Consider the following 25,847-nt stretch of genomic DNA (forward strand, 5'->3'; position numbering starts at 1 on the left):
CTTCCTAATCAATTAAGTGCTGATCCACGCTGCTCTGGTTACTCTTAGTATGATGCAGATACACTTGGCTTGTATATTAACTAAACTCCACTAAGTAAAAGAAAATGAAGATAGGGACTATTGAGAGTATTTTTGACTTTTGAACATAATCCTGACTTACTCCCAAAGTTACAGATCAGAGTTGCGTGGACATTCATAGTTTAAGGACAAAATAGTCTGTCTTCTACCACATTTCTGGCTTCTGAGTAGTCCACCTACATATTTCTGTAACATAGTGTGTTTTTTATTTTCTTGCAAATTAAATAACAAGAAGCAATGCCCTAGCCCTGTTTCATATTTACAGGCTTGATCCCATCAGTCCCTGTCCGTGTGAATTGACGCTCATTTATTTTATGATGATGCATTTTGAAGCTTCTTTCTCAGTGACTTCCATAATGTTCTTCAAAATGAGCAGTAAGACCCCCCAAAAAAGAAACTACATTTTAATGACAAAAGGCTGTGTATAATTTGGCCAACTTGTCTGAAAACTAATTCATATGATTGAGTATTTATCAGTTGAATGAGCCACACCTGTAGTTCCAAGATGTACCATGAAGAGGAAGAAGAAGAAGAAGAAGAAGAAGAAGAAGAAGAAGAAGAAGAAGAAGAAGAAGAAGAAGAAGAAGAAGAAGAGGAGGAGGAGGAGGAGGAGGAGGAGGAGGAGGAGGAGGAGGAGGAGGAGGAGGAGGAGGAGGAGGAGGAGGAGAAGAAGAAGAAGAAGAAGAAGAAGAAGAAGAAGAAGAAGAAGAAGAAGAAGAAGAAGAAGAAGAAGAGGAAGAGGAAGAAGAAGAGGAAGAGGAAGAAGAAGAAGAAGAAGAAGAGGAAGAAGAAGAGGAAGAAGAAGAAGAAGAAGAAGAAGAAGAAGAAGAAGAGGAAGAAGAAGAAGAAGAAGAGGAAGAAGAAGAAGAAGAAGAAGAAGAAGAAGAAGAAGAACAACAACAACAACAACAACAACAACTGCACTAGTGGGGATCACTGTAAAAGAACAGAAATGAAGTATTTGCTTTACTCATCTGGTTTTGAGACAGAGATAAGAAGGAGCCTCAGAGCAGAAGGATCAGACCCTTACCCTTTTTGTAGGCTTCTCAGAAAGACAAGACTCAATAATAAATCATGGATGGTTCCAACATTTGCTTTCAGCAAAATTGGAGAATGACCCAGTCAAACTCGTTAACCCTCGAACATTGTTTGTATTTGAGTCAGGTAGTGCAGAAGGAATTTAAGAAGACCCATTCCAGTCTCACCAACCTCTTCTGTGGCTGAGAGTTCTCTGTGGTCCCCTCATAGAATACAGGAGTGCACTGCTCTTCCTGGCAGCAAAAGTCATTTGTGGACACATGAACCAGTTCAAGGATGCCTTTCCGTCCAGCTCTGAGGTGATTGTTTTTACTCTAGTTTCAAGTCAGGTACCACTTGCTTTGGTTAATGGCCAGGGACTGCATATGCAGAAGTCTCTTGAGCCTACTAAGCTTACATCCCTGTGGCTTAGCACTCTTCCTGTGCTTGGCCCATTCTTAGAGATGTTTAGATGCACAAACACCTATGCTACAGCATGCCGAACAGTGACATGCGTGTGAGACTTCACATCTTAGGAACAAGCGGGGATGGCATACAGCCAAGGCGTATAGAGATCTATACCATGTATGCTATGTAAAGGATACTCTTGATGTTCACACATCAGCATTGCTGAACAATGTATTTCTCAAAAAGTATCTCATCAATAAAGAATGCATGGCTGGCTGTGTGTCAAACTTAAAATATAGTTATGTTGGTTTTTTGTCAGTTGAGTACAATAATAACTTTATTTAAACCCTCAAAACTATTTTAAAAATATTTTTATTCGTTCACACCTACGTGTGTGTGTTTGTGCATGTGTGTATGTATATGTGTATATGTGTGTCTCTGTGTGTGAGTGAGTGTGTGTGTATGTATATGTGTACACGTGTGTCTGCATGTGTGTGAGTGTGTGTATATGTGTCTCTCTATGTGTGTGAGTGTGTGTATATATGTCTCTCTATGTGTGTGTCTGTTTATGTGTCTGTGTAATGTGTGGTCTCTCTATGTGTGTCTGAGTGTGTGTGTGTGTATGTGTGTGTGTCTGTGTGTCTGTGTGTCTGTGTGTCTGTGTGTGTGAGTGTACAGACATGCTCATGTCATGGCACATATATGCAGGTCAGAGGTCAACTTGTAGGATGTGGCTCTCTCCCACGGGATCAAACATAGGTCATCCCTCTTGACATCAAGTGTTTTTTCCTGACAGATCATCTTGCCTGCCCCACCAATGTTGTTTGAACAAACAATTAAAAAGTACAGGTAAGACCACAGACTCATATATGCATCTCAGAATGAGCTAGGATGATTAGCAAAGTACCTCAACGGAAAAAGTACATACGTTGGGGTAAAATTCTGAGGGAGAATTAAGACAAACGAAAGGACGGATGAACAGATGCAAGAACAGACATGTTCCGGTTTAGCAAAGCTTGTAAGTGTGTTTTTTGTTTTTTGGGTTTTTTTAAGTGGTTCATGATGGGCAATGAATTACCAGGGTGTTGCCTAAACAGTAAATCCACCAGCTTCATCTAAAACAACCTTGAGTCTGCTTTCTTTCCAACTATCAAATGGCCTAACATATTTCAAATCTTTGAAGCCGTTTACTCTGAAACGGGAAAGATAAAGTCAAGCCTACGTAAATTAAGACCATATGAGAGGTACAGTTTTCACGCCTCTTTATAAAAGGAGGATTAATGCGAAAATGTTCAAATTTTACTTATCTGGTTTAATATATTAGCAGGTCTGTGAAAGCAAATGCTTGACCTCTGCCCCTGGCCTACAAGTGCCCCAGTTCAACTCCATCTGCAGGATAGAGAGTGGTCACATCTGCAGGACATGGCCAGCCAGTACTGCCCTTTTGATGACTTCTTTTGATTTTCAAAAACGTGATCCTTTTCTTCAAGCAATTCATTAAATACACACAGAACATCCACACCATGCTTAACTTTATAAACCTCATAAAAGACGAGGCAGGGGCTGGTGTCACCCCCATTAAACAGATGAGGAAACCAAGGCTTGGAAAGTCTGAATCAGACAGTTACTCTGTGCTAGAACTGGGATCCTTTTGTCTTGACCTGTTTTTAACAGGGAAGCAGATTCTCCAAGCTCAGTGGAGGCTCATCAGATTTCTGCTGTCCCAACATGCCCTCGGGACTCATGCTCCTGTTTCCGTACCCAAGCCCTTGTCCAGATCAGAAGTAGATTGCATTTATTTGCGGGGCTGCTAAGAACCCAGTAGTGAGATGGAGAGGGAATTGAATTCAGTGACCTGCTTGACACTGGCTGCTATGGCCTCTGAGTCATTGCATAACAGCTTATTCAGTAGGCAAGATGAAGGAACTGGGGAAGTCTGGGTAATTGCTATTGCAGGTCGCTGGTAAAAAGCTGCAAACCAGAAAGCCTCAAACCATCCCAAGAAATGATTTTTCCTGGCCTCCTGCATCAGACCTCATAATTCTAATTTCAGATGTTTGGCCTGGGCAAAAATGCCCTTGCGATTTGCTTTACAGCAACAAGGAAAACAAAGTGGGCCCTAGGCAGTCCAGTGGAAGACAGAGCTGTTTCCTTGACACTGTCTCCCAGATGACCTCACCGAAGGCCCTGACACAGATAGAGACTGTGAACAATACCCTTAGCATCCTGCTCCTGCCCCTTTACAGAAGGAAACCTCTTTTAACATACAATACCAACCCCCCTTAAAATGCTCGCACATGTACCCTAAGAACATGTGTTCTTGCTCTAAAGCTCTTTGTGCTTTACTTCTTTTTTTTTCTTTCTTTTTCTCCCCCCCTTCAGAGCTGGGGACCGAACCCAGGGCCTTGTGCTTGCTAGGCAAGCGCTCTACCACTGAGCTAAATCCCCAACCCCCTTAAACCTCTGTCTTTAGAGCTTGCTTTCCATCTGTTATCTTTCCTCATGAGAAGCTGCCACAGACTTTAGGTGATTCTGGTCACCAGCCTCCCATTATACTGACAAAGATGCTCTCATATGAGTAAAGCCTTACCCTGCCTCTTTATAGTCTTCTGCTCGTTGAGCTATGACCTTGGCCTTTGCTCGATGTCTTTGTAGAATCCTGCTAGATCAGTTTATCAAAACCCCTGGCCCCTGGAGTCTGACCACCCTCATAGATGGTTTCTCTAACTCGATTACAACTGCAGCCATTCCTTGATGTTTCCTCTCTGAACTCCCCGCCTTGCTGACCCTGCTTTCTTTGGTTGTAAATCTCTACTTTGCTGAAAGTGGAGTCACATCCAAACTCTTGCTTTCGCTTCGGGACCCAGTGTAGGGGTCTGTATTTCGACGGCCAAGCCTGCCACATCATCTCAAGTGTCAGCGTAAATCGTCACAGGTTTAAGCATTGGTGAGAGCTCATAGGTGGTGACCAGGTGCTGTTCCACCCTGGGCCAGACTTAAACCTATTTTAAAACTCTCCCCAGGCAGGGTCTCATGGGCCCCACCCCTCTCTGAGTATCTATAACTAGTTAATAGGTGACAGGGGAGAGGAAGACATCTTCAGTCGTATAGACAGTGACCAGTCAGGAGCTGATGCTCCTACGAATAACCCAGGACCCTATAAGCAAACCCAGTGAAACCTCTCAGGTTACCAAAACCAAACCAACCAACCAAACAAACAAACAAACACCCCAAACAAGCATAAAAATGAGTGAAAGTTGAAGATTGACCAGGTGGGAAGAAGAGGAGGCTTGATAAGAGGGAAAGGAAGAAGTGAGGGCTGAAAATGACCAAAAAATATTATATACTCGAACGAAAGCACCACCAGAAAGATAAATTATTATGCATATTTAAACACGCTAATGCAATGTTTCTCCACAAAGATTTTTTTCCTCTACAAAGATGAAGTTGTCACCATCTTGGTGTCTCATTTGTTAGGATGATAAAAGATAGAGCTGGGGTGGAGGGAGCACTTGCCTAGCATGTGACCGAAGGCCCAGGGTCAGTCCCCAGCACTGCAATCAAATCAAAACAGGGCAGAACTGGAGAGAAAACATTTGTTTTCAAAGAGTTAGGTCAGCGCCACTGCGGGAAGGGGGGATCTGCATGGGGGGGACATCTGCATACGGTGAGGGGGACCCCAAGAGCTTCCTAAAGTTGGAATATTGAGGGAAGTGGGGTGGGAGGGTGGGGGAAGGGGTTCATTGTGACCTAATAGTGAAGTAGAAGTTTCAATCATGAGATAGACGACACAAAGGTTATCAGTTGAGGCCCTCTTTAGTTTTGTTTTAAAAGATATGAATCAGATGACTGTAGATACAGCTCAGTGGTAAAACTTTTCCACCAGGCCCACGGCCCAAGGTTAAATCCCCAGTACAAACACAAACAAACAAACAAGCTCCAAACCTCAAGTTATAAATCAGAAATTACAATAAATTTTTTTAAATAGTCTTTTTCCTGCTTTTCTGCATAAGAACCTGTGCAGACGCCAGGACAGCCTCAAAGAACCTCGATAATACAGAGTTTCTGGGAATGTGCAGGCAAGTCTTTGCTACCACTGAAAAGTTTCCACCATCAGATAATGTCTCCGGGTTTGGGGGCAGGGGTGCTTGCCGCCTGTGGTAGGCTGTTGAGGCACTGAGGACTGTGGGTGAGAGGGTATCAGGTCAGGGGACCCACAATCCAGCCCCACCCCGGCCGGTGCTAATGACAGCATTGGCTCAGTCATGCCAGGCCTGTTTCCGTATCACACCGTTTTAGACAAACGAGAACAGGGAAACTCACCATGCCCATCCCAAAGCATGCATGGTACACACTCAGTACGTGCTTATGAAGTACATATAAGTCCTTTCTTTGTTTTTGGTGGTTGTCCCAGTTTAAGAAAACAAAACAACAACAAACCCCAGGATGTTTCTGGTTTTGTTTTTACTCATTTTACATCCTGATTGCCGTCCCTGCTCCTGTTCCCCTCCTGCAGTCCCCTTCTCCTCTGAGAAAATGGAGCCCCACCCTGATATTCCCCTACCCTGGCCCAGCAAGTCTTTGCAAGGCTAGGAGCTTTTTTCCCCACTAAGGCCAAACAAAACAGCCCAGATAGAAGAATGGATTCCAGAGACAGGCAACAGCTTCAGCCATAGCCCCTGCTCCCATTGCTCCAGACCCACATGTAGACCAAGCTACACATCTGTTACATACGTGTGGGGAGCCTAAGTCCAGCCCCGTGTGTTCTTTGGTTGGTGGTTCAGTCTTTGAGAGCCCACAAGGGTCCGGGCTAGTTCGCTCTGTTGGTCTTCCTGTGGCATTCCTTATCCCCTTCAGGGCCCCTAATTCTTCCTCCAGCTCTTCCATAAGAGTCCCGAAGCTCCATCCAATGTTTGGCTGTGACCCACAACATTTTGGAATGAGTGTTCTACATTACAGATGCAGACATTACCCTGACCCTACTTTCCGGTTAGTTCAAAGCTATCCAAGGAGAAGTTGGTCAATCTTCTTTACAAACTAGCTTAAACAATATGTTTGAACTGCTTCTGGGTCCCAAGAGCCCAAAGCCCTCTCTGCCTCTCTCCACATCAGCCCTCTCCCACACCAGCCTCCAATTTAGCATGCATCTGAGGTCTGGCCCCATGTAGAACAGGATGGTCTAGTTGGCCAAGGGCTATTTTGCTGGCAAAGACCCCCAAATACTTTACAGCACCTCCCCATGTATTCCTTTATTCGAGCTGTGCACTGAGCTAAGGAGTGCTTTCTGGGTTGTTCTTGGGGAGAGAAAAGGACGATGCAGTGGCTGTTTTAAAGAAAGACGATGCTTAACAGGGTTAGGGTATCACCCGTAATCACAGTTGTGGGTAGCCTATGAGACAGGGCATCGGGTGACTCAGGCTGGTCCTTGAACTTGTTATATAGGTAAGGTTGGGTTACAGGCACACACTGCCATGCCTGGTTTATGTGGTGCTGAGGACTGAACCCAGGGCTTTGTGCATGCCTGGTAAGCAGTCTGCCAACTGAGCTACATGCCCAGTCCAGGCTTTTGTTAATTGAATAAAGATGGTTTAATCCATGTCCTTGGAAGTCTGTGTCTAACGCATCACCCAGCCTGCCAGGACTTTTTGCTGACTGTTATTGCCTCTTTCTTGGTTGTATTTCCTTCCTGTCTCCAAGGTCTTTCAATGAATTACTGAGTCTTCAAGGCCCAAGCCAGGCACCACCATTGTGCTGGCGCTCTCATTCTCTCTCTCTCTCTCTCTCTCTCTCTCTCTCTCTCTCTCTCTCTCTCTCTCTCTCTCTGAATTGCACACAGCCTCTGAAGGAGCTCTGGTTCCTTATCTGGCTCTTCTCCATGTAAGATGTGTGACGACCTTGGACAAGTCACTAAACCTTTGCTCCCTTCTTCCTTCCCTGGTGCTCTGAGATAGGAACAGGCTCATTACACTGAAATTGGGAAGAAAAATATACTAATGCCTGAAAAGTCACAGTGTGTGTCCCTCTACCAGCACTGCCCGTGGCCAGTGAACACTATTGTCTTGTTGCTTAAATCTCATTTTCTTCTTAAATTTCCAATTATTCTTTCCACGCATTGTTTTTCTCTTTGTGTGCTAGGCGGTGGGAGGTAGTCCAGGATGGTCTTGAATTTGTGGCTCTCATCCTAGCTTAATGTCTCCAAATCAAATGCTGGTATTGCAGGCACGAGCTACTACATCCGGCTCTTAGTTTTTTTTTTTTATTTTTTAAGCTTCACAGTAATTTATCTAATCTAATAACACAGGAGTATTTTTAGAATAAAAACCTAAACTTTTATGATTATTGAAGTTATGTATACTTATTGTAAAAATCTCATAAAAACAGAATAAAATGAAGAGGAGAAAAATATCACTTACAATTCTGTCAGCAGGGATACTCCCTATTAACGTGTGTACTTCTTTCTATTTTTCTTTCTTTCTTTTTTTTTTTTAGATTTATTTATTTATATGAGTACACTGTCACTTTCTTCAGACACACCAGAAGAGGCCATCAGATCCCATTTACAGACGGCTGTGAGCCACCATGTGGTTGCTGGGAATTGAACTCAGGACCTCTGGAAGAGCAATCAGTGCTCTTAGCCCCTGAGCCATCGCCCCAGCTCTCTGCTTTTCCTATGTATAAGCTCACATGATGTTGAAGCACAGAGGATTATATTAAACAGACCCACTGATGTGGTGCTTTCTACGGGAAAGCTGTCTGTATAGACTGACAGATCTTGTCCCCTTAGGATGCTCACAGTAGGGACTTGCTCTGATCCAGCTTGCAGTTTTAATTGTATAGTTTTGTACAAATCCACACACTATTTTAGAAATCATTACACTCTCCTACTTTGGAAAACTCTTCTAATTCCCGGGCCACAATCGCCCTGTGTCCCAGGACACTAGCATGGTCTACTTTGTGACCCATGGCCATGCTTGCTCCACCATACTTCAGGGTTGGCACGTAGCATTTTCTAGTTATAATGGCTATTTGATATTTGATCTATTTTCCTCAACCAGAACCAGCAACTTGAGGGCAGGGCCTATCCTAATTCATCTTTTAACCCTAATATTTTGAGCCTCAGGGCTTTGGGTCTGTGGCAAGACAGTGCATCGTGGTGGGTACCATAAGACGGAACGTAGCTGCTCACTTCCTAGCAACCAGGAAGCAAAGAGGGTCTTAACCTTTCAAGGGTATGCCTTAGTGATCCACTATCCTAAAGATTCCAGTACCTTCCAGTGGTGCTGCTAACCACATTTTCTTTTCCTCTTTTTTTTTTTTTTTTTTTTTGGAGCTGGAGACTGAACCCAGGACCTTGCACATGCTAGGCAAGCGCTCTACCACTGAGCTAAATCCCCAACACGCTAACCACATTTATTAACATGGATGACTTTTGGGGACACTTTAGATCCAACCCCAACATTGCCTAAATGGTATGCGAGTGGCCTCAGCACTCTCCTTTCCTGAGAACTTTGGATTCACATTGAGTGGATACTCGCATGAATAGCCTCCTGGGATATTTCACGGTGCACATTACTCTAGATGTTCAGAGAGACCCTGTTCCCTCCCAGAACACTGGGTACAGGTAGGATCCATTCATTCACACAACCAACTGTGAGGAATTTGCTACTTGTCTTCCCAGAGAAGCCTTAAAAAGCTGTCAAAAAGGTAATTCACAGCAATCACCCCACTTCCCTCCAGGTCAGCCCAGCTCCGAAGCAAAATGATGATAGCTCTCAATTAACCACAGAACTTCCGGGACATCCAACAGTGGAAGGGAGGGAAGGAAGAGAAAAGATGGGCATCATTACCAGAAGCGGCACTTGCTTTTCCCCAGTGGATGTTGACAATCAAATTAGAAGCTGAATCTCCCTTCTGCTCCATCCTGTGCACAGCACGTGAGGCCCAACCACAAGATGACTCGTGGGTTCCTTTCATCCTGACCCCAGCCTTGGCTTCCAGAACCCAAGCCTCCAAAATTTTGGGCTTATGTAACTTATTTGTTTATTTTTAAGGCCAGCCCTGTCCAACTTGAGAACACTTAAGACGGCCTTTTAGAGGGAATTTGGAGCCCAACATTGTCATTAGCTAAATCAACAAGCAGTGGTCCTGTAAAAGCTCCAAACAGCAACATCCTGACGACTTGTATCATCCGATCCCCGATGCAGTGTCTGTTATAATACCTGAGATTGGTCCCTGGGTTTCTCTTCTGTCTCTTCAACAGTCACCCAAGTCACCAGCCTGGACCTGTCAGCCGGGAAACTCTGCTTTGCAACTGTAGTACCTCTGTTTGTTTGACTGGGGGTTGGAATGGGGAGGAACATTTCCTCGTTCTAGAAGTGTCTGCAAAGGCTTTTCACCTATGAATTTTCAGAAACTTCTGGAAAACATGAAGCTTTTTACAGAGCAAGCCCAGGCTAAACCCACGAGAAGATACACATCTTTGGGTCAGAACAGTTACCATTTTATGTTAGCTTCTAGACAAGAAGCAACAGGCCCCAAAGGGTCTGACAAGGAGGACATAGATGGAGTCCCTGATGGAGTCTTTCCCAACTCGAGGGGAGCGTTATGATATGTTGGGTTTAGAAAAGCAGACTTCGAAGCCACACATGGTGCACAGGAATAATTGAGTTCATTGTATGTTCTTGGGACATACATCCTAATCTCAGGAGAGTGTCTATCTCTGTGTGGTGGGATTATGGGTAGGTGTCATCTCTTTAGCTCTACCTCTCAGGATCCTCAAACCTTCCTACAGACAGCATTTATCACTTGGTCTGAAAAAAGAAGATAATTACAACATAGCTGACTTTCTCAGTTGGCATGTTCTTAGAAATCATTTGGCTCGCCACTCTCTACCTCCCCTAGCTCTGCTTGAGAGGAGCTGGAGTGAGAGGTGGCTCTCTCACAGGGAGCAGGGCAGGGAGGGAGAACAAGATCTTCTCTGAAGCCCATAGCTATAGCAGTTTTCGCCTCAGGGCCTGGAGGTTCCTGGATGTTAGTGAGCTGTCTACATTCCACCAGCCTTCTGTGTGCAAAGTCACAGACTTCTCCTCAGGCTAAGAAAAGCAAAGGGCTTGCTTTGCCTCTGTTGGGTCATTCATGTTCCCCTGAGAAACTCCCACAGGACAGCCCTTCTCTTCTCTCTTCCAAAGGCCCCCGCTCCCCTGAAACACCACTGGTGGATGTGTAGCATGTTATCTCTAAGGTCTGACAAGGCAGCCTGGTTCAAGCGAGGCGACAGGGCCTCACAGGCTAAGCCTGGAAGGCTAGTCAGCCAAGAGAAGCCTGTCTGGTTTCTCTGGCCAGCCAACCCCTTCCGTCCTTGTGGGTTTCCTCCATGTGTTAGATGAATGTAATACGATTCGAAGCTACTCTTGGAGCCGTGTGCCATGACCTCATCTGCCACTGCCTCTCCACAGGGGTGAAGTGCTCCCTCTGCGTGCCATGGTGTGGTGTGGAAGGTGCCTGATTCTTACTCAGAGTCTCTGTGGGAGCAGCTTGTCAGCTAACCAAGCACAGTGAGAATCATTATTTACAAGCATGGTGTAAAAGAACTTCCTAGACTTCTTAGACCAGTGGTTCATGGCCAGTGAGTTGTGACCCCCCTTGGGGGTCAAATGACTCTTTCACAGGGGTCAGCTAAGACTGTTGAAAAGCACAAATACTTACATTACGATTCATAATAGTAGCAAAATTATAGTTATGAAGTAGCAAGGAAAATGTTTTTATGGCTGGGGGATCACCACAACAGGAGGAACTGTATTTATTAAAAGGTCAAAGCATCAGGAAAGTGGAGAACCACTGTCTTAGAAGACACCTTAGTTTTGTTCAGTCCACTGGCCTTGAAATAAAGGTTTCCCAGGGACTGACTCAGCTCTTCCTTGCTACCCCAAAATCCCAGTGTTTCCAGAAGCACAGAAAATCTCCTCACATTCCATTTCCCCACCTTTAAAACAAGAATGCCAGTGTTGTGGGATTATTCTTAAATATGGTTTCTGGATTTCTAAAATATAAAACACACATGCCCAGGGAAACTAGAGTGTCCTAGAAATGACACTTTTTAAAAGTGCATTCCATGTAATACTAAGATATGATTACAGTATATGTAAGTATACCCCGGGGAATATTTAGGTTATGGAGTAGTTGCCCCTATGGCATTCTGTTTAACTGGGGTTGGTCCTGCAGGTGATCAGACAAGCCTGTTCTTGAAGCTGAAGTGAAAGAGAGGGTGATGCCCACCATATTTTCTGCACCTCGGACCCTTAAAGTGAGATCCATAAGGTGATTAACACTTTCCCTTCCAAGTCAGAGGGAGTCACGGTCTTGTACCGGATGGAGGGACTGAGGTTGCTCTGCTGGGGGTGGAACACTTGCACAGGAAGTGAGGGAGTAGGATTTGCAGCTAAGCTTCTGCTTAATGGGCATCCCTGAAGACCTCAGCAAACTGTGTCCTGTGGTGCATTTAAGACTTGGGCTTGCTCTGTGTAAACCTGCCAGTGAAGGTGGGCGGGTGAAGAGGAACTCAGATAGGGACATTAACCCCAGGGAACCCCCTTCAAGGTATGACTGTTTGACCAGCCCCAAAGGTCAACGGTTTTATTAGACACAGGGACTTTCCTGAAGGTTATTTTTGAAGGAGAGAGAGAGAGAGAGAGAGAGAGAGAGAGAGAGAGAGAGAGAGAGAGAGAGATGTGTGTGTGTGAATGAGGTGGGGGCAAAGATCACCCAGAGACCTTTCTGTTGGGTGAGGGGAACAGGTACAGAGGTGAGAGCCATCTTGCCCTCTTTCTGTTCTCTTGTGTCTCCTTCCAGTGTCTCTTGCAGTCTCCCTGAACTCACATCCCCTCTCACTTAAGCTTGGCTCCTGCGCTGGAGGTGGACAGGTGGCAGGCCCACCATCCAGCCTTTGTGTGAATGAAGGCTGCCCAGGCAGGCGCCCTCCAAGCCTCAGGGTGTAATTTTCCCCTTCTCCACTTGTGAATTCCAAGCGGGAAGCTCAGCTGTCATCGGTCTCAGGGAATTTTTTTCCAACAGGATTGAAACCGGGGCCAAGAGAACATGGCTCTGTAGAAGGCATTGTTCCCCGTGACTCGGACAACTTTTCCCTTCACTTTGGGCCTCAGAAAATGCTGTCTTTGCTTTGAGTTGGAGATGAAAACTTGGATTTTCGCTACCCTAAGAAAACATTATCGGAAAGAGCGGGGCTTGCCGAGTTGTCTGGTCTCTGCCATGTTTTCCCCTCACCGGTTTCCCAGAGGCTCATGTGTACTTAGGAGTTTCCTCTGAGTTTACTTTCCAAAGTTGTTCTCATTTTATCAACAGTAGCTATAAACTCTCACATTCGATGACCCTGTATACATGAAGACATAACACAATGTTCATTTGCGTGACTAGATTGTGGAAAACACTTCTCCTGTGTCCCTGAAGGTCAGCATGCGTCTCTGACGCCCAGAGTTCCCTGAGGCCAGACCTTCCCAGCTCAGTGTGCAGGTACTGGTGGCTACACTTGAATGGAAAGTCTCCCCGAGGCCTGCCAGACTCTGGACTTTGTACTTAATGAGCTCTCTGTCCTCCTGGGAGAGCTGTAAGATAAGACCGTACAGATAAGAACACCGAGTTAGTGGTCAATGAAGACCCTAGCATTGGTCACGGAAAGCCAGACTCAGCAGTAGGCCATACAACCAGCTCTCACTAAACCTTCTGAGGTGGGGGTTGGGAAGGACCCAAAACTGACCACTGGTATAGATGGATAGTCCGCTTGCCAGAAAAAAAACAAAACAACCAGAGCTAACAATCTTCTGTGGAAAGATGACTTCATTGAGTACTGAATGGTAAGCTGATCTTTCTCCAGACTTCTACCACAACACAGTTCCCAACTTGTCAAGAGCTGGAGCCCCTGTGTTCATTCCCACCACCAGCTCTTCCCAAGCTGCCTGGCTGAGCACCAACCCCCACCACGTTGTCTAGTGATTGCCACCTCTCTTCCTGACAGGTTCCTGACAGGTTCCCACCTTCCTGATTTTGATATTCCCAACCGCCAAGACGGTGCCCACGGGAAGAAACCCAGAGATTATACAAATATTGGAGGGCAAGTGGGGTGCCCACAGCTTATTTCTCTGATGGCATTCATCGCTGACCAGAGGGGAAGGGTTATGTCTCTACACGTTGGAACCCACAAACATGAGTAGAACCCATCCCTATCCCACTAAGATTGCTAGTAAGTTATGTGGAGGCATGGGTTGCAAGTGGTGGGTGGGGAAACAGAAAGTTTTCTTCCTGTCCCTGTGCAGAGTGTGTGGTTAAACTTAGATGAATTTTTACCTGGGACAGAGTTCATTGCTTGGTTCCTTCCAAATTTCCCTGCTCTGTATCCCCATCCCCCCACATCTCCCACCTGTCAACATGTTTCCAAGCTTCATGCTGAAATTCAACTATCAATCTGCAGTCCCAAATTTCCTGCTCTCTACACAAAATTCCTACTTCCCCAGTACAGCCGAGTGCAGTTGACTTTGGGTAGGAAAGCTGTCTGTTGGGATTATTTCTTGTTACTTTGTTTGTGATTGCTGAACGCACCCAATCTCCCGTGCCCGGTAGGTATGATTCTTCAGAAGAGTGGGTAAAGCTGTGAGATATAAAGACAGAGCTGATTTGGATCCTAGTTCTACCTCTAATTTACAAGATCTAGGTAGTCGTGTGACTTCTTCGAACCTCAATTCACTCATCTGTAAAATAGAAATCTTTAGAGAAAGATATAATACTTTCATGACTCTGGTAATATGCCCTGTATCAGTCAGAGTGTGAAGGACTTTTCCTTTATTCCTTTTTTTTAATTTGGTACAAACCATAAAGTATATATTTCTAACTATCATAAAGGAGAATGACATTTATTTCAAGAGATTTGAAATTATGTTCAATTCCTTTCTTCTTGTTGTACTTTGAGGCCAGTATGTGACCTATTGTGAGTGTCTGGCTGTGTGGATGGGACAGGGAGTGTAGTCTGCCCTAGGACACGATTTTCAGAGCCAAGTAAGGATACTGCTCAGTAGCTGAGGATGGAACCCAGATGGATCCTGGGAGTCCATTCCCTTCTTTAGTTCCCGTGTCCACAGCTTCCTCCCTTCCTCTGCCCTGACTTTGTGGAATCTGCAAGTAGGCCAAGATTGTCCCTTCTTTCTTTCCTTTTTTTTTTCCTCTGCACAGCTCACAGCAGCTGCAGGATAGTGGGGGTCGGCGGATGGCGGCAGCTGTTTGCACGTATGGGTTTTCCGTCGCTTCCCTTTGTGAGTCAAGGGCTATTTGTATATATCACAAGCCGCCACCTGGCATGTTTAGTTCCAGCCATGTTTGAAAGTTTTCTGCCTGGGATCATGAATGCAGAAGGGGAGGAGGATCCTTGAGATCTTGGTTCCAGACCCTTGCTGCCTTTCAGTCTTTTACTAAGACGTTTTGTGACCCAGCAGACAGCGGTGGGCTTGCTCTCTGTTCCTTCCCACCCACGCATCGCAGAGACCATAGAGCGAAGCAGTGCACCCTGGGAAAGACAGAGCTGGACTGCACAGTCAGGGAGGTGCGGGGTGAACCTGGCAGAAGGCTGGTGGCAGGCTGATCCTCTGCATTTTCACTCTGGGTGTTCTTGGGGATAAACAGTCTCTCTTCTCCAACCTCAGTTTCCTCATCTGTCAAGCTCGAGGGAGCAGAGAATATCACGCACTCTTCCTCTGCCTTCATGGGCCCTGGCCTCTGTGAATTACCTGGAACATCTGACTGTTCATACACGTTCCGTGTCACCCACGTGTGGATAGCCCTCTGAACTGTTTGCTGTAAGCCTGCTCAAAGCTTACTTCGTCCTTAGAGCTGAGCCTTCTCCCCCGCACTCTCACTGTAAAAGTGTTGTATGTGGAGAATGTGTGGCTGTTCTTAATCTGAAAAGTGTAGAGCATCCCACCGCGGTTCTAGTCAGAGCCTGTTGTGTACACCTTACTGTCTAGAGCAAAGAGTGCTCTTTATCCTACATGGTTAATTCTCAAAGGTTCCATGGTAATGATAGATTTATATGTGGCGTTTACATTTAAAAACCATATTAAGTGAACATCAAAATAAATTTAGGAAGGGGCAAGCAGTATGTTCACTGCTACACATGAGGCAATTCAGGATTTTGAGCCTAAATACCTTTAAAAGGATATCATGCAGGATAGTGCCAAGAGGAAGAGGCAGGACCCATGAGCAGGACCTTTGTGTTTAGGTACCCTGTTCAGGCCACTTGGTCACATTAACTCAAGCCACCAACCACACCCAAAGGATAGCCAGCCTTGCCTGCTGCTCTCCAGAGATCTCTGCCTCTTCCTTAAGCACACATCATGTAAAACAAGAGCCCAGGCAGTCTAATCCTCAGGAGATTTCAGGGCCCATGCATTACTGTTTATTGAAAATGTAGCTAACAAGAATGCAAGTTCTGAATCACTAAACTAACTAACTAGGGTGGTTGGGGAGGGGGAACACCCTCATAGCAGAAGGGGGATGGAATGGGATAGAGGTTTATGGACAGGAAACTGGGAAAGGGAATAACATTTGAAATGTAAATAAAAAATATCCCCCTAATACCAAAAAAAAAAAAAAGACAAAAAAAAAAAAAAAAAAACCAACCCAACAACAACAACAAAACAAAAAAAACCTAACTAAATCACATTTACGAAATTCTACCTCACTCAAATCTTTTGAGTACTTTTTTGTTTTCAGGATAGGGTCTCTTCGTGTAACTCTGGCTGTCCTGGAACTCACTCTGTAAACAAGGCTGGCCTCGAACTCACAAAGTTCCACCTGCCTCTGCTTCCCCAGTGCTGACATTAAAGGTGTGTACCTCCACTACCCTGCTAAGCACCCTTGAACTTTCCTGTGGGGCATTGTTTTGCTTCTTAGACCCTCCCTTCCCCATCTGTGCCATTGTTTAAACAGTCTGTCACCTGCCCCTTCTTGTGTCCAGGCTGCAGATCCCAAGACCGTTTTGTGTGCAGTCATAATCTGTGTTTCCTGGCTCACTCTTGCCCACTATGTCTGTGTAATTCACCCATTCCCAAGTGCTTTAACATCATCCCTCGACACACCCCTCCTCAGGGGCCAGGGCTTTGCTTCCTAAAGACTCAGGATACAGTAAGTGCTGAGCAATTGTATCATAAGCAAATGAATGTATGGATAAACTAACGGACAAGATGAATACTCTAATCTCACAACTAGTTTACATTTGAAGGGGAGCAGATATGAAACTGGATCTCTTGGGTCACCGCTGGGCTCTAGCCCGGCAACGTCGAGTGCTTCAAGAAAGTGGCCTGTTTTAGGCAAATAGCCATTTTCCTTAGCATCATCTCCCAGCATGCGTTTCGAGACAAACTTATTTAAAAAGAAACATTTACAACTTAAAATATCCAAAGGGACCATAGACACCTTTGGTTTCAGACAACTCCTGGTACTTGCCAGTGTGGCTGAGTAGAGGAAGGCACAGTACTGAGCAGAACGTGAGGAGAGTTGAAGGAACCTGAGGCTTCAGGAGCCCAGAGGAGGAGTTTGCTCCTAGAACAGATAGCTGTTGCAGACCATGCCCCATCTTCAGCTGGGTCATGTATGATCTCATCAGAGAGAAGGTGAGACAATAGAACATTCTAGGCAGAAACTTACACTGCAAAGGAAATGGTTATTCCATGCATCCTGAGATAGAAGCATCAAAGGGGAACCTACTTATTTATTTATTGAGCCAAGTTCATGGCAGAATGTTTACCTAGTATGTGTGGGGCCCTGGACTCCAAGCCCAGTACCACACACATACATGTCTTGAACTTCTGCATATGAAAGGCCTCCATGACCAGTGCGACGAAGATGACCTGATAGTCACTCACCTCAGCAGTTGAGGGTAAAATAATCCAGTCATCTTGAAGAGAAGCTCTCAGCCTAGGCTCCTCTGGAAACAGGTCTTGAGATGCCCTGGAAAGAGGCAATGTTGTCCACCCCTGTGTGTGAGACACTTGGCTCATAGCAAAGGAAGTGAAAGCGTCTGTCTGAAAGGGGGGAAAATCTGAACATTCCCTATAAGGGTAAAGTGCAGACACAAGCCCTTTTCCCAGTGTGGGTTGGAGGGTTAGGAAGTAAGTTTCTTGATGGTGAAGCGTCTATAAGGACAAACAGGACTCGGTCATCCTTGCTTCTTTTCCTGAAACCTGAGGCCTGTTTTTGTTTTGTTTTAATATAAAAAATTGGTCTAGAAATAAATTACCAGGGGAGAAAGAGGCTAAAATGTACAGTTCATTCAGACCAATTTGCTCTGCTTCTGTGATTAGAGGCTGCCTTGAAAGTTCTAAGCACTTATTTCTGTTGATGTGAAACCAGAGAGTGAATATTGGACCCTCCAAATCCTAGCTGGAAGCTTACCCATCATTCAGGACAGATTTCCAGAACTGTGGCTCTGGTAGCTGAAGTGCAGTGATGTGAAATGACATTCAGCAAGTTCCACTAACCTATAGCATGATATTCCTTCCCTATGGTAAGGAACTTAGTTTGTTAAACAGAGGTGCAACTGGGTTCAGTTGCTCCTTTCTGAGTCCTGCAGGCTTCTAGCACTTGCCAGCACAACAAACATTTCATCTGGAGTTGGGGATGGGTGGGGGCATTCTGCTGGCTTTGGAGTTGAAATTGCAGTGTGTTCTCTATCCATAGTCCAGACATTCTGCAATGACCATTGGATTACACACACAGTGTGGAGCTTAACTGCGTGCACAGTGGCATAGAGTTGTAACGTGAAGAGTGACAGTGGTTCGGATTGTGCTGTACGATGGGGATGGTAGTGGTGCCTCTCTCCTAAGACTGTGGGAAGGATTAAGTAAATAAGTCCATGTAAAGCACCTAGATGTGGGTTGAGTAATGTTGGACTCTCATCATCACCACTGTGAAGTATGGTTTCATCTTCTTCCCCTGGCCAACAATGGCCATGTCACAGGGCTGGAACACTAAGGGACTTCAGACACATGGCTAGTCGAAGAAGGGAGATGAATAAATTAGGAGTACAACCTCAGTCGGACTTCCCTGGCTCTCGGTAGCTCCTTCTAAGGAACATAATGCAGATCATATGCTCACTGGCCTTGGTTTTCCTGGGACTTTGTCAGTGTCCGAATGGCAAACGCCATGCCCTGAAAATCCACTCTAGGCATGCTCAGATGGGTCACCTGGGGCCTCTGGGGCCATTGCTATTGTCAGGGTTTATTAATGAGCATTTGGAGCACTGCTTCCTAACTTCAAGTGAACATTAGGGAGTGGATGGAGCATGTGTCACTATTTTGGAGTAGTTCGGTGACTGTCACGGACAATACTGATTGCTTTGCAGCTCTTCCTCAAACCTTCCTCACGAACACTATTCAGTCTTCTTCTCTACTGAACATTTCCAGCCCAAGAAAGTGACCAAGCCCCAGTCCACCCAGTTTATTAAGGGTGGAGTAAACCATTTTTTTCATTCTTCCATTCTTTGTTGTTGTTTAAAAAAAAAAGTTGTGGTGACTTATAGATTTTGTTAGACAAGACACTACTGCCAGATGCCAGGAAGCTGTCACCATAATTAATCTTAAGTTAAACATGATGTTCTAGTCTTTTCTCTCAGGCCATTTATAGCAGAATATCTGAGCTGGAGCAACCCATGTTTCTGGAGGATGGGAGCACCAAGAACAAGACACTCGCGGTCTGTGAAGCTGCTAAGGAGGAATCGTGAGCTTCACTTATGGTGGATGGCGGAAGAGAAATGTCCACCAAAGCCGTCATGCTGGTTGATCTGCTCTAAAAGGCTTCGGTTATTCCTAATGGCTCAAGACCCTTGTAAAGGGCTCATACACACGTGCGCACGCACACACACACACACACACACACACACACACACACACACACATCTTAATGCAGTCTAATTGCAACTTAAGTCTCAGAGGAGACAGACCCTATTCATGTTTGTGTTTTGTAATCAAAGAAAGTACACTGGTGCACTGCCATGGTAGCAAGAAAATGCTACAGTGAGGGTTGGTTTTGCCCATGTCTTAGGATTCCTGTGCTGAACCTCCTCATAATTTCTTAATGGGCGAATGCAGAGTACCATAGAGGGGCTTCTGGGCTCAGTGTCCTGGCCTTTGTGTCTTATACATTATAGAATGGCTTACCTGAGTACAATCTGCTTCTGCAAATAGGTGGCCACAACAGTAAGGCCATCTACTCTCCTGGGGCCACTATCCTCTATGGCAGCAGCTAGAGCCTAGGTAAACACAGTGGCAGGCACAGCAGGATATTTGGCAAGGTAGTTCCCATGGTGTGATTCGGGCAAAGGCAGAGTCTGAGTCTTTCAAGGATGCAACCATTTAGTAAATCTTTTTTAAGCTTAAACAACTACACTCACTCTGCCAGCTTTTTCGTGTTTTACGCCACCCTAAACTTAAGCGTAAAACAAACATTTACCTAGCTATGAGTCATCAGCCTGGGCTTGGCTCACCTGGGTTCATGGCATGCTAGCAGTTAGCTGCTAGGTTGACTGAGATCATCCTGGAGGATCTTAGCTGGATGGCTCATGTCTAATCTGTGTGGTCCTGTGTCATCCTCCAACAGATGAGCTCAAGCTTGATCATCAAACACATTCCCAAAGAGAAGGGTAGACAGCGCCTCCATCCCTCTGTGGACATGTATTAGACCCTAATTGCTAATCTTTTGTTTTAGAATTTGGGGGGTGGGGTATCGTTACTGTATGATTAACTCTCCTATCTCGATTTATCAAAAGTCCTGTGCGATGTTATATTTTAGAAAAATCCTTTTTGCAGATTATCACTTTTGAGGCACCACTCCTGGTGCTTGATTTTTTGCATTCCCTTTGTGAATTTTGATAATAGAATACAGGAGTTTTGATTCAAGAGTTTTAGCAAGACACTTAGACATCCAACTGAAGGTTGTCTTTCAAAGTTTCTCTTGTTTCTGGTTATATGCAGGAGCTGATCTGCTTTTCATTACTGTAACAAATACCTAAGGTAATTGAATTATGAAGAGAAAAGGTTTACATTGGCTCACAGTTGTAAGAGTTTCAGTCCATGATCTGGAAGACACTTTGCTTTTAGGCCAGATGGCAGTAACTGAATAAGCAAATCAAACCATTCACTTCATGGCTTGGGATAAAAAGGTTACAGAAGATCCTCAATACCTTTCAAGGGAATGTCCTGAACCCAACATCTCCTACTAAGCCCTGCTTCTTTTCCGTTCTACCACTTCCTGCTATCACCACATTGAGTGACAAGCTTTTCACACATGGACCTTTGAATAACATTATAGGTCATAAGTCCAAACTATAGCAGTCTGTATGGTCAAATTCAGGCCAGTAGAATGAAGCACAGAGTGAGTTGCTGCCATATTGATTGGCGTTCTTTAGCCTACCTTGCCCTACCTGAGAAAGGTAAGAGCTGAGTACCACCTTGGAAGATATGAGTTGATGTTGCCAGCTTTGGATTACTGCTCTGAGTTTGGATCCATGGAGGAGAAATTAACTCCACCCTGCACTTTACTTCTGTACTTTAGGAATACTTCATTACAGTAGCCTAGGGCATCAACTGACTAATAACATACTATATACCCTTCCCTGAGAAGTTCATGGCACTCTGCAAACACATCGAGGCATTCTTCAGGTAAGGAAACAATTCAAATTTTACCACTGATGGAATCTCCTCCTCACTCTCCACCCCTCCTCCGCACGCGTGTGCTTGTGTGTGCGTGTGTGTGCTTGTGTAACATTTTCTTGATATACATATTAGGGAGTATTTCTCATGTTTCTCTTTGGAAGGTGTTAGAATAGACATCCTGGAAGCAGGGGAAGCTGTGCAGTTATTTATTTATTTATTTATTTATTTATTTATTTATTTATTTATTTATTTTTCAGAGCTGGGGACCGAACCCAGGGCCTTGCGCTCACTAGGCAAGCGTTCTACCGCTGAGCTAAATCCCCAACCCCTGTGCAGTTATTTACTAAGGGGTGTGACACTATCCACCCTCACCCCAACTCAGCTCCTACAGTTCCTACTGTTTTCTTCTTTGAAAACTTTTGAAGAGTTAAAAAAAATGTCAGGAACTGGGCAACAAGGCTGGTAGACTTGAATCAAGGTTCCCATGACCTCTGGCATCACCATCAATCCCTAGTCCTCTGTTTCCCATTTGTAAAGTGAAGACAAATGCAGGGATCTTCCCTTTGGATATTGTGTGTGAAAGTGGCTAAAAGAAGAACAAACCAAACAGCTACAGCCTGAAGGGTGATCCCAAGAGAAACCGACTGAACTACTACTCAGTGGTGCCCAACCCAACTCGTTGACTCACAGAGTCACGAGAAAGCATAATGGTTGTTGTTTAAAACCAGTTTGGGGGTTGGAGAGATGACTCTTGGTTAGGAGCACTTGGTTTGTTTCTTCTTCTACCTGCTCTGTTCCTTTCTCCTGGCAGTTGGTGTCAGGGCTTCCTGGCCTAACAGAGCTTCTCTCGAGGCCTCTGCTCAACTGGTTCTTTCTCAGCAAAAGCAAAGCTCAGTTCAACAAACACATTTCCTTCTATCACCTGTGTTCTGAAAGTGACTAAATTTAAAAAGAGAAAAACTAAGTCCTAATAGTTACCAGGAAGACCTTGAGAGAGTATTCTGTGGGTAACCTGGCATAGTAGCATGACCCTGTAATTCCAGCATTTCTGTGGCAGGATGGGGAATGGAGAGAGGAGAATCCCTGCAAGCTTGTGAACCAGGTGGCCTGATATATGGAGCAGTAAACACTGAAAAGGCAGACCCTGAGGCCAGTGAGATGACTCAGCAGGTAAAAACACTTCACAAGCCTGATAACTCAAGTCTTATCCCTTGAGCTCATGCACGGGTAGGGGGGAAGAACTAACTTCACAGAGCTGTCCTCTGACCTACACACATGTGCACGTGTGCGTGCACACACATCTGCACCCAAATGTACACATACATATCAAATACTTTCATCAAATTTACACACACACACACACACACACACACGCGCGCGCGCGCATGCATGCATGCACGCATGCACGCACGCACGCATGCATGCACGCATGCACGCACGCACGCACACACAAACACACACGCACCCGAAGGGTAGTCACAAGGAAAACCATTCACGATGATTTGTGCTCTGGGATAGTCAGGGAAAGTGACTTTCACTTCCTCATTTTTTCAAGCATCTGGATATCTTTAGGGCAGCAGTGAAGAATGAGACCTGCTTACTGGTTTTTCCTAGCAGATGACACATGGCTTTAGAATTCAAGCTAACTAGGAGTAATTCAAAGTCTACTGTGCTGGCAGACTCTCTCTAGTTGCTGAGTCTGTGGATCAAGGGGAAAATCGAGTGGAAACTTGGGCTCTTGTACAGGACACCCCACGATGGTAGAGCTTCCTTCTCCCTTCCTCTGCAAGACCAGAACGGTGCTCTCTCTGCACCTGAAAAGTTCAGTCACTTATGAGTCCTTTCCTATCATCCAGAACAGTGGTTCTCAGCCTGCAGTTTGTAACCCCTTTTGGGGGTCAAAAGACCCTTTACGAGGGGTCACATATCAGATATCCTGCACATCGGATATTTACATTATGATTCATAACAGTATCAAAATTTTTAATACTTTGCAAATACATTGCAAATTACAGTTGCAAGTAGCAATAAAAATGACTTTATGGGGGTCATGGTAACTGTATTAAAGGGTTGCAGCATTAGGTCTAATCAAAAAACTACCTCAAGTGTGCCTGGGAGTCATAGGTGATTGTGAGCCACCATATGTGTGGTGGGGACTAAGCCTACATCTGTATGAGCAACAAGTACTTTTAACTACTGGGGCATCTCTCCAGTGCACAGATCCAATTTTAAGAAGTTTTTTTCTCTTTCTTCTGCCTTCAGCACAGTCTTTAGACTGATAACCGTCGTGTCTCAGCATCTCAGATGAGGCTGTAGGTCGCACACTACTGTGGCCTGCAAAGTATGACTCTTGTCCAGTTGATGGTCACAGCACCAGATGCACGCTCAGCTTTAGTTCCATAGAAATCAGGAGCCTATCATTTTAACAAGCACCCGAGGTAAGTGACTTACACAGAGAAGTTGATCAGAGTTTTCTATGCTTCTGTCCCGGAAGGTAGGGCCTGTTGCCTGTGGGTATGTGATGAGGCTCTTTGACATGAAAGGAATGTCGAGTAGAACAAATGGCTCATCTTGTGGCTGAGAAGTGAATCAACAGCAGGACGGACCAAGGTCTCACAGTCCCAGTCAAGGGCACACTCATCTGTCCCCATATGGTAAATGTTCTCCACCTTCCGGGAGCACCATGCTGAGAGCACATGGGCTTCTGTGGGCATTCAAACTGTGGCAGACTCCATTAAAGGCAAAAATAACTATGCAATGACTACTTCCTTCATAGTAGAAGGTTTTTGAGCTGTATTTCTAATTCTTGTAATAGTGTCAAGCAAGGATTGTTACCCCTGTTTTGCAGTTGAGGAACTGCAGCCTACCTCCATTGCCACAGAACAGTCCCCAAAGGTCCATGTGCTAAAAGAATTGGAGTGCTGGAGATACAATCGAGCTGATGAAGTGCTTGTCATGTAAGTGGGGGAGCCCTATTTGAAAATATCAATCAAGCTGGGTATAATAACACACACCTTTAGTCCCAGCACTCTGGAGGCAGAGGTAGGTGGATCTCTGTGAGTTCGAGGTCAGCCTGTCTACATAGTGAGTTCCAGGACAGCCAGGGCTACATAGTGAGACTCTGTCTTGGAGAAAGGAAAAGAAAACAAACAAGCAAAAGAGCAGGGCATGATGACATACACTAATAATCCCAGGATTGGGAAGACAGAGACAGACAGACTCTTGGGGATCACATACATTCTAGCCTACATGAGGAGAACACCTCTGGCCTCCACACCCAGGTGCATATAAGTATATTTACACACATGTATACTTGCACACACATGAACAGATACACACACACACACCACACCCACATAACCACACATACACACACACCACACTCACATAACCATACACACACACTACCCTCACATAACCACACACACACTCATACACACACACACTCATACACACACGCACATGCACACACACACATGCACACACACACAGGCACACACATGCACACACACATGCACACACACACACACACACACACACACACACACGTGCATCTGACAGATGGCAGAAGCTTCAGGAGGGGAGATCTGGCTGGGGTGGGCTTTAGTTGTTGGGTATCAGCCCTGGAGAAATTAGGGAATCTTTCCTCCTGGCTGTGAGGTGAGTAGACATCCTGGAAGATGGCCACTCAGATGCACACCAGAGTAATGTTTGAAGCTGTTTGTATTTTCTCCTGGAAAAGATATTTCATTAGTGTTCAAGGCTAACCTGTGGCATTCCTAAGACTTACTGCTTTAATCTTCAAATGTAGGCCCTGTTCTCCAACCTCCTAATCTCTATTTCCAAGGCATATCTGAGGAAGAAGTCCTGTTTCCAGGTTGAAGTCAGATAGGAAACACATCTGTCCAGGAGACCAGAAGTTGTTTTGGCTTGAGCATGGTAGGGCATGGTGGGTAGGAACAAAGACAAGACAGCTAAGACAGAAGGCTGAGGACAATGGTTTCTGGTAGGTTTCTAAGATCATGAACATTCATCAGGTACCTGTAGAATGTTAGGCCATGTATACAACACTTGAAATGATCAGATTTTCCCCTCATAAATGGTAATGTGAGTCATCAAAGTTTTCTCATTGCTCTTAATTTACTGATGTGCAGAGAGAGGCAACTTGCCCATAGTACCAAATCTAGCCAATGCCAAAGCATGAATCTGACCTCAGATCTATAGCATTCCAACGATAGTTTTCCAATCAGTCTTTTTTCTTCCTCCCTTCCTCCTTTTCTTCCTTCCTTTTTTCCTTCTTTATTATTTGTGTGCCTATGTAGGCAGGTATGTGTGTATGCGTGCATTCATATGTGTGTGTGTGTGTGTGTGTGTGTGTGTGTGTGTGTGTGTGGTGTCTTCCTTAGCTGATCTCTACTTTGTTGTTCTGTGATAGTCTCTCAGTTTTACTTAGAACTTGATGCCGAGGCTAGTCTTGCTGACTGGAGAACCACAGGGATCATCTGCTTGTCTCTACTTCCTGCTTCCTGTCCCCTCCCCCATCTCTGGAATCACAAGTGTATGCTGCTGTAGTCAGATTCCTCTTCCCCACCATGGGTTCTCGGGAATCTGAGTTTATCATCCCCAAAGGTCTTC

At 45.1% G+C, this 25,847-nt stretch overlaps 1 protein-coding gene across 2 annotated transcripts in view; it reads right to left on the reverse strand.

Annotated features, from left to right (window-relative positions):
- Rbpj (recombination signal binding protein for immunoglobulin kappa J region) overlaps positions 1 to 17,587 on the reverse strand; it is a 184,696-nt gene extending 167,109 nt beyond the window's left edge. For both annotated transcript variants that reach the window (XM_087584282.1, XM_087584284.1), the window contains exon 1: positions 17,427 to 17,587. In XM_087584282.1, coding sequence (XP_087440408.1) covers positions 17,427 to 17,458 — 32 coding nt within the window. In that variant the 5' untranslated portion in view covers positions 17,459 to 17,587. The remainder of the gene's footprint in view (positions 1 to 17,426) is intronic.
- Between the last annotated feature and the right edge of the window lie 8,260 nt (positions 17,588 to 25,847).

Source organism: Rattus norvegicus, chromosome 14 (assembly GCF_021556685.1).
Source record: "Rattus norvegicus strain SHRSP/BbbUtx chromosome 14, alternate assembly SHRSP_T2T, whole genome shotgun sequence".
Classification (NCBI taxonomy): Eukaryota; Metazoa; Chordata; class Mammalia; order Rodentia; family Muridae; genus Rattus; species Rattus norvegicus.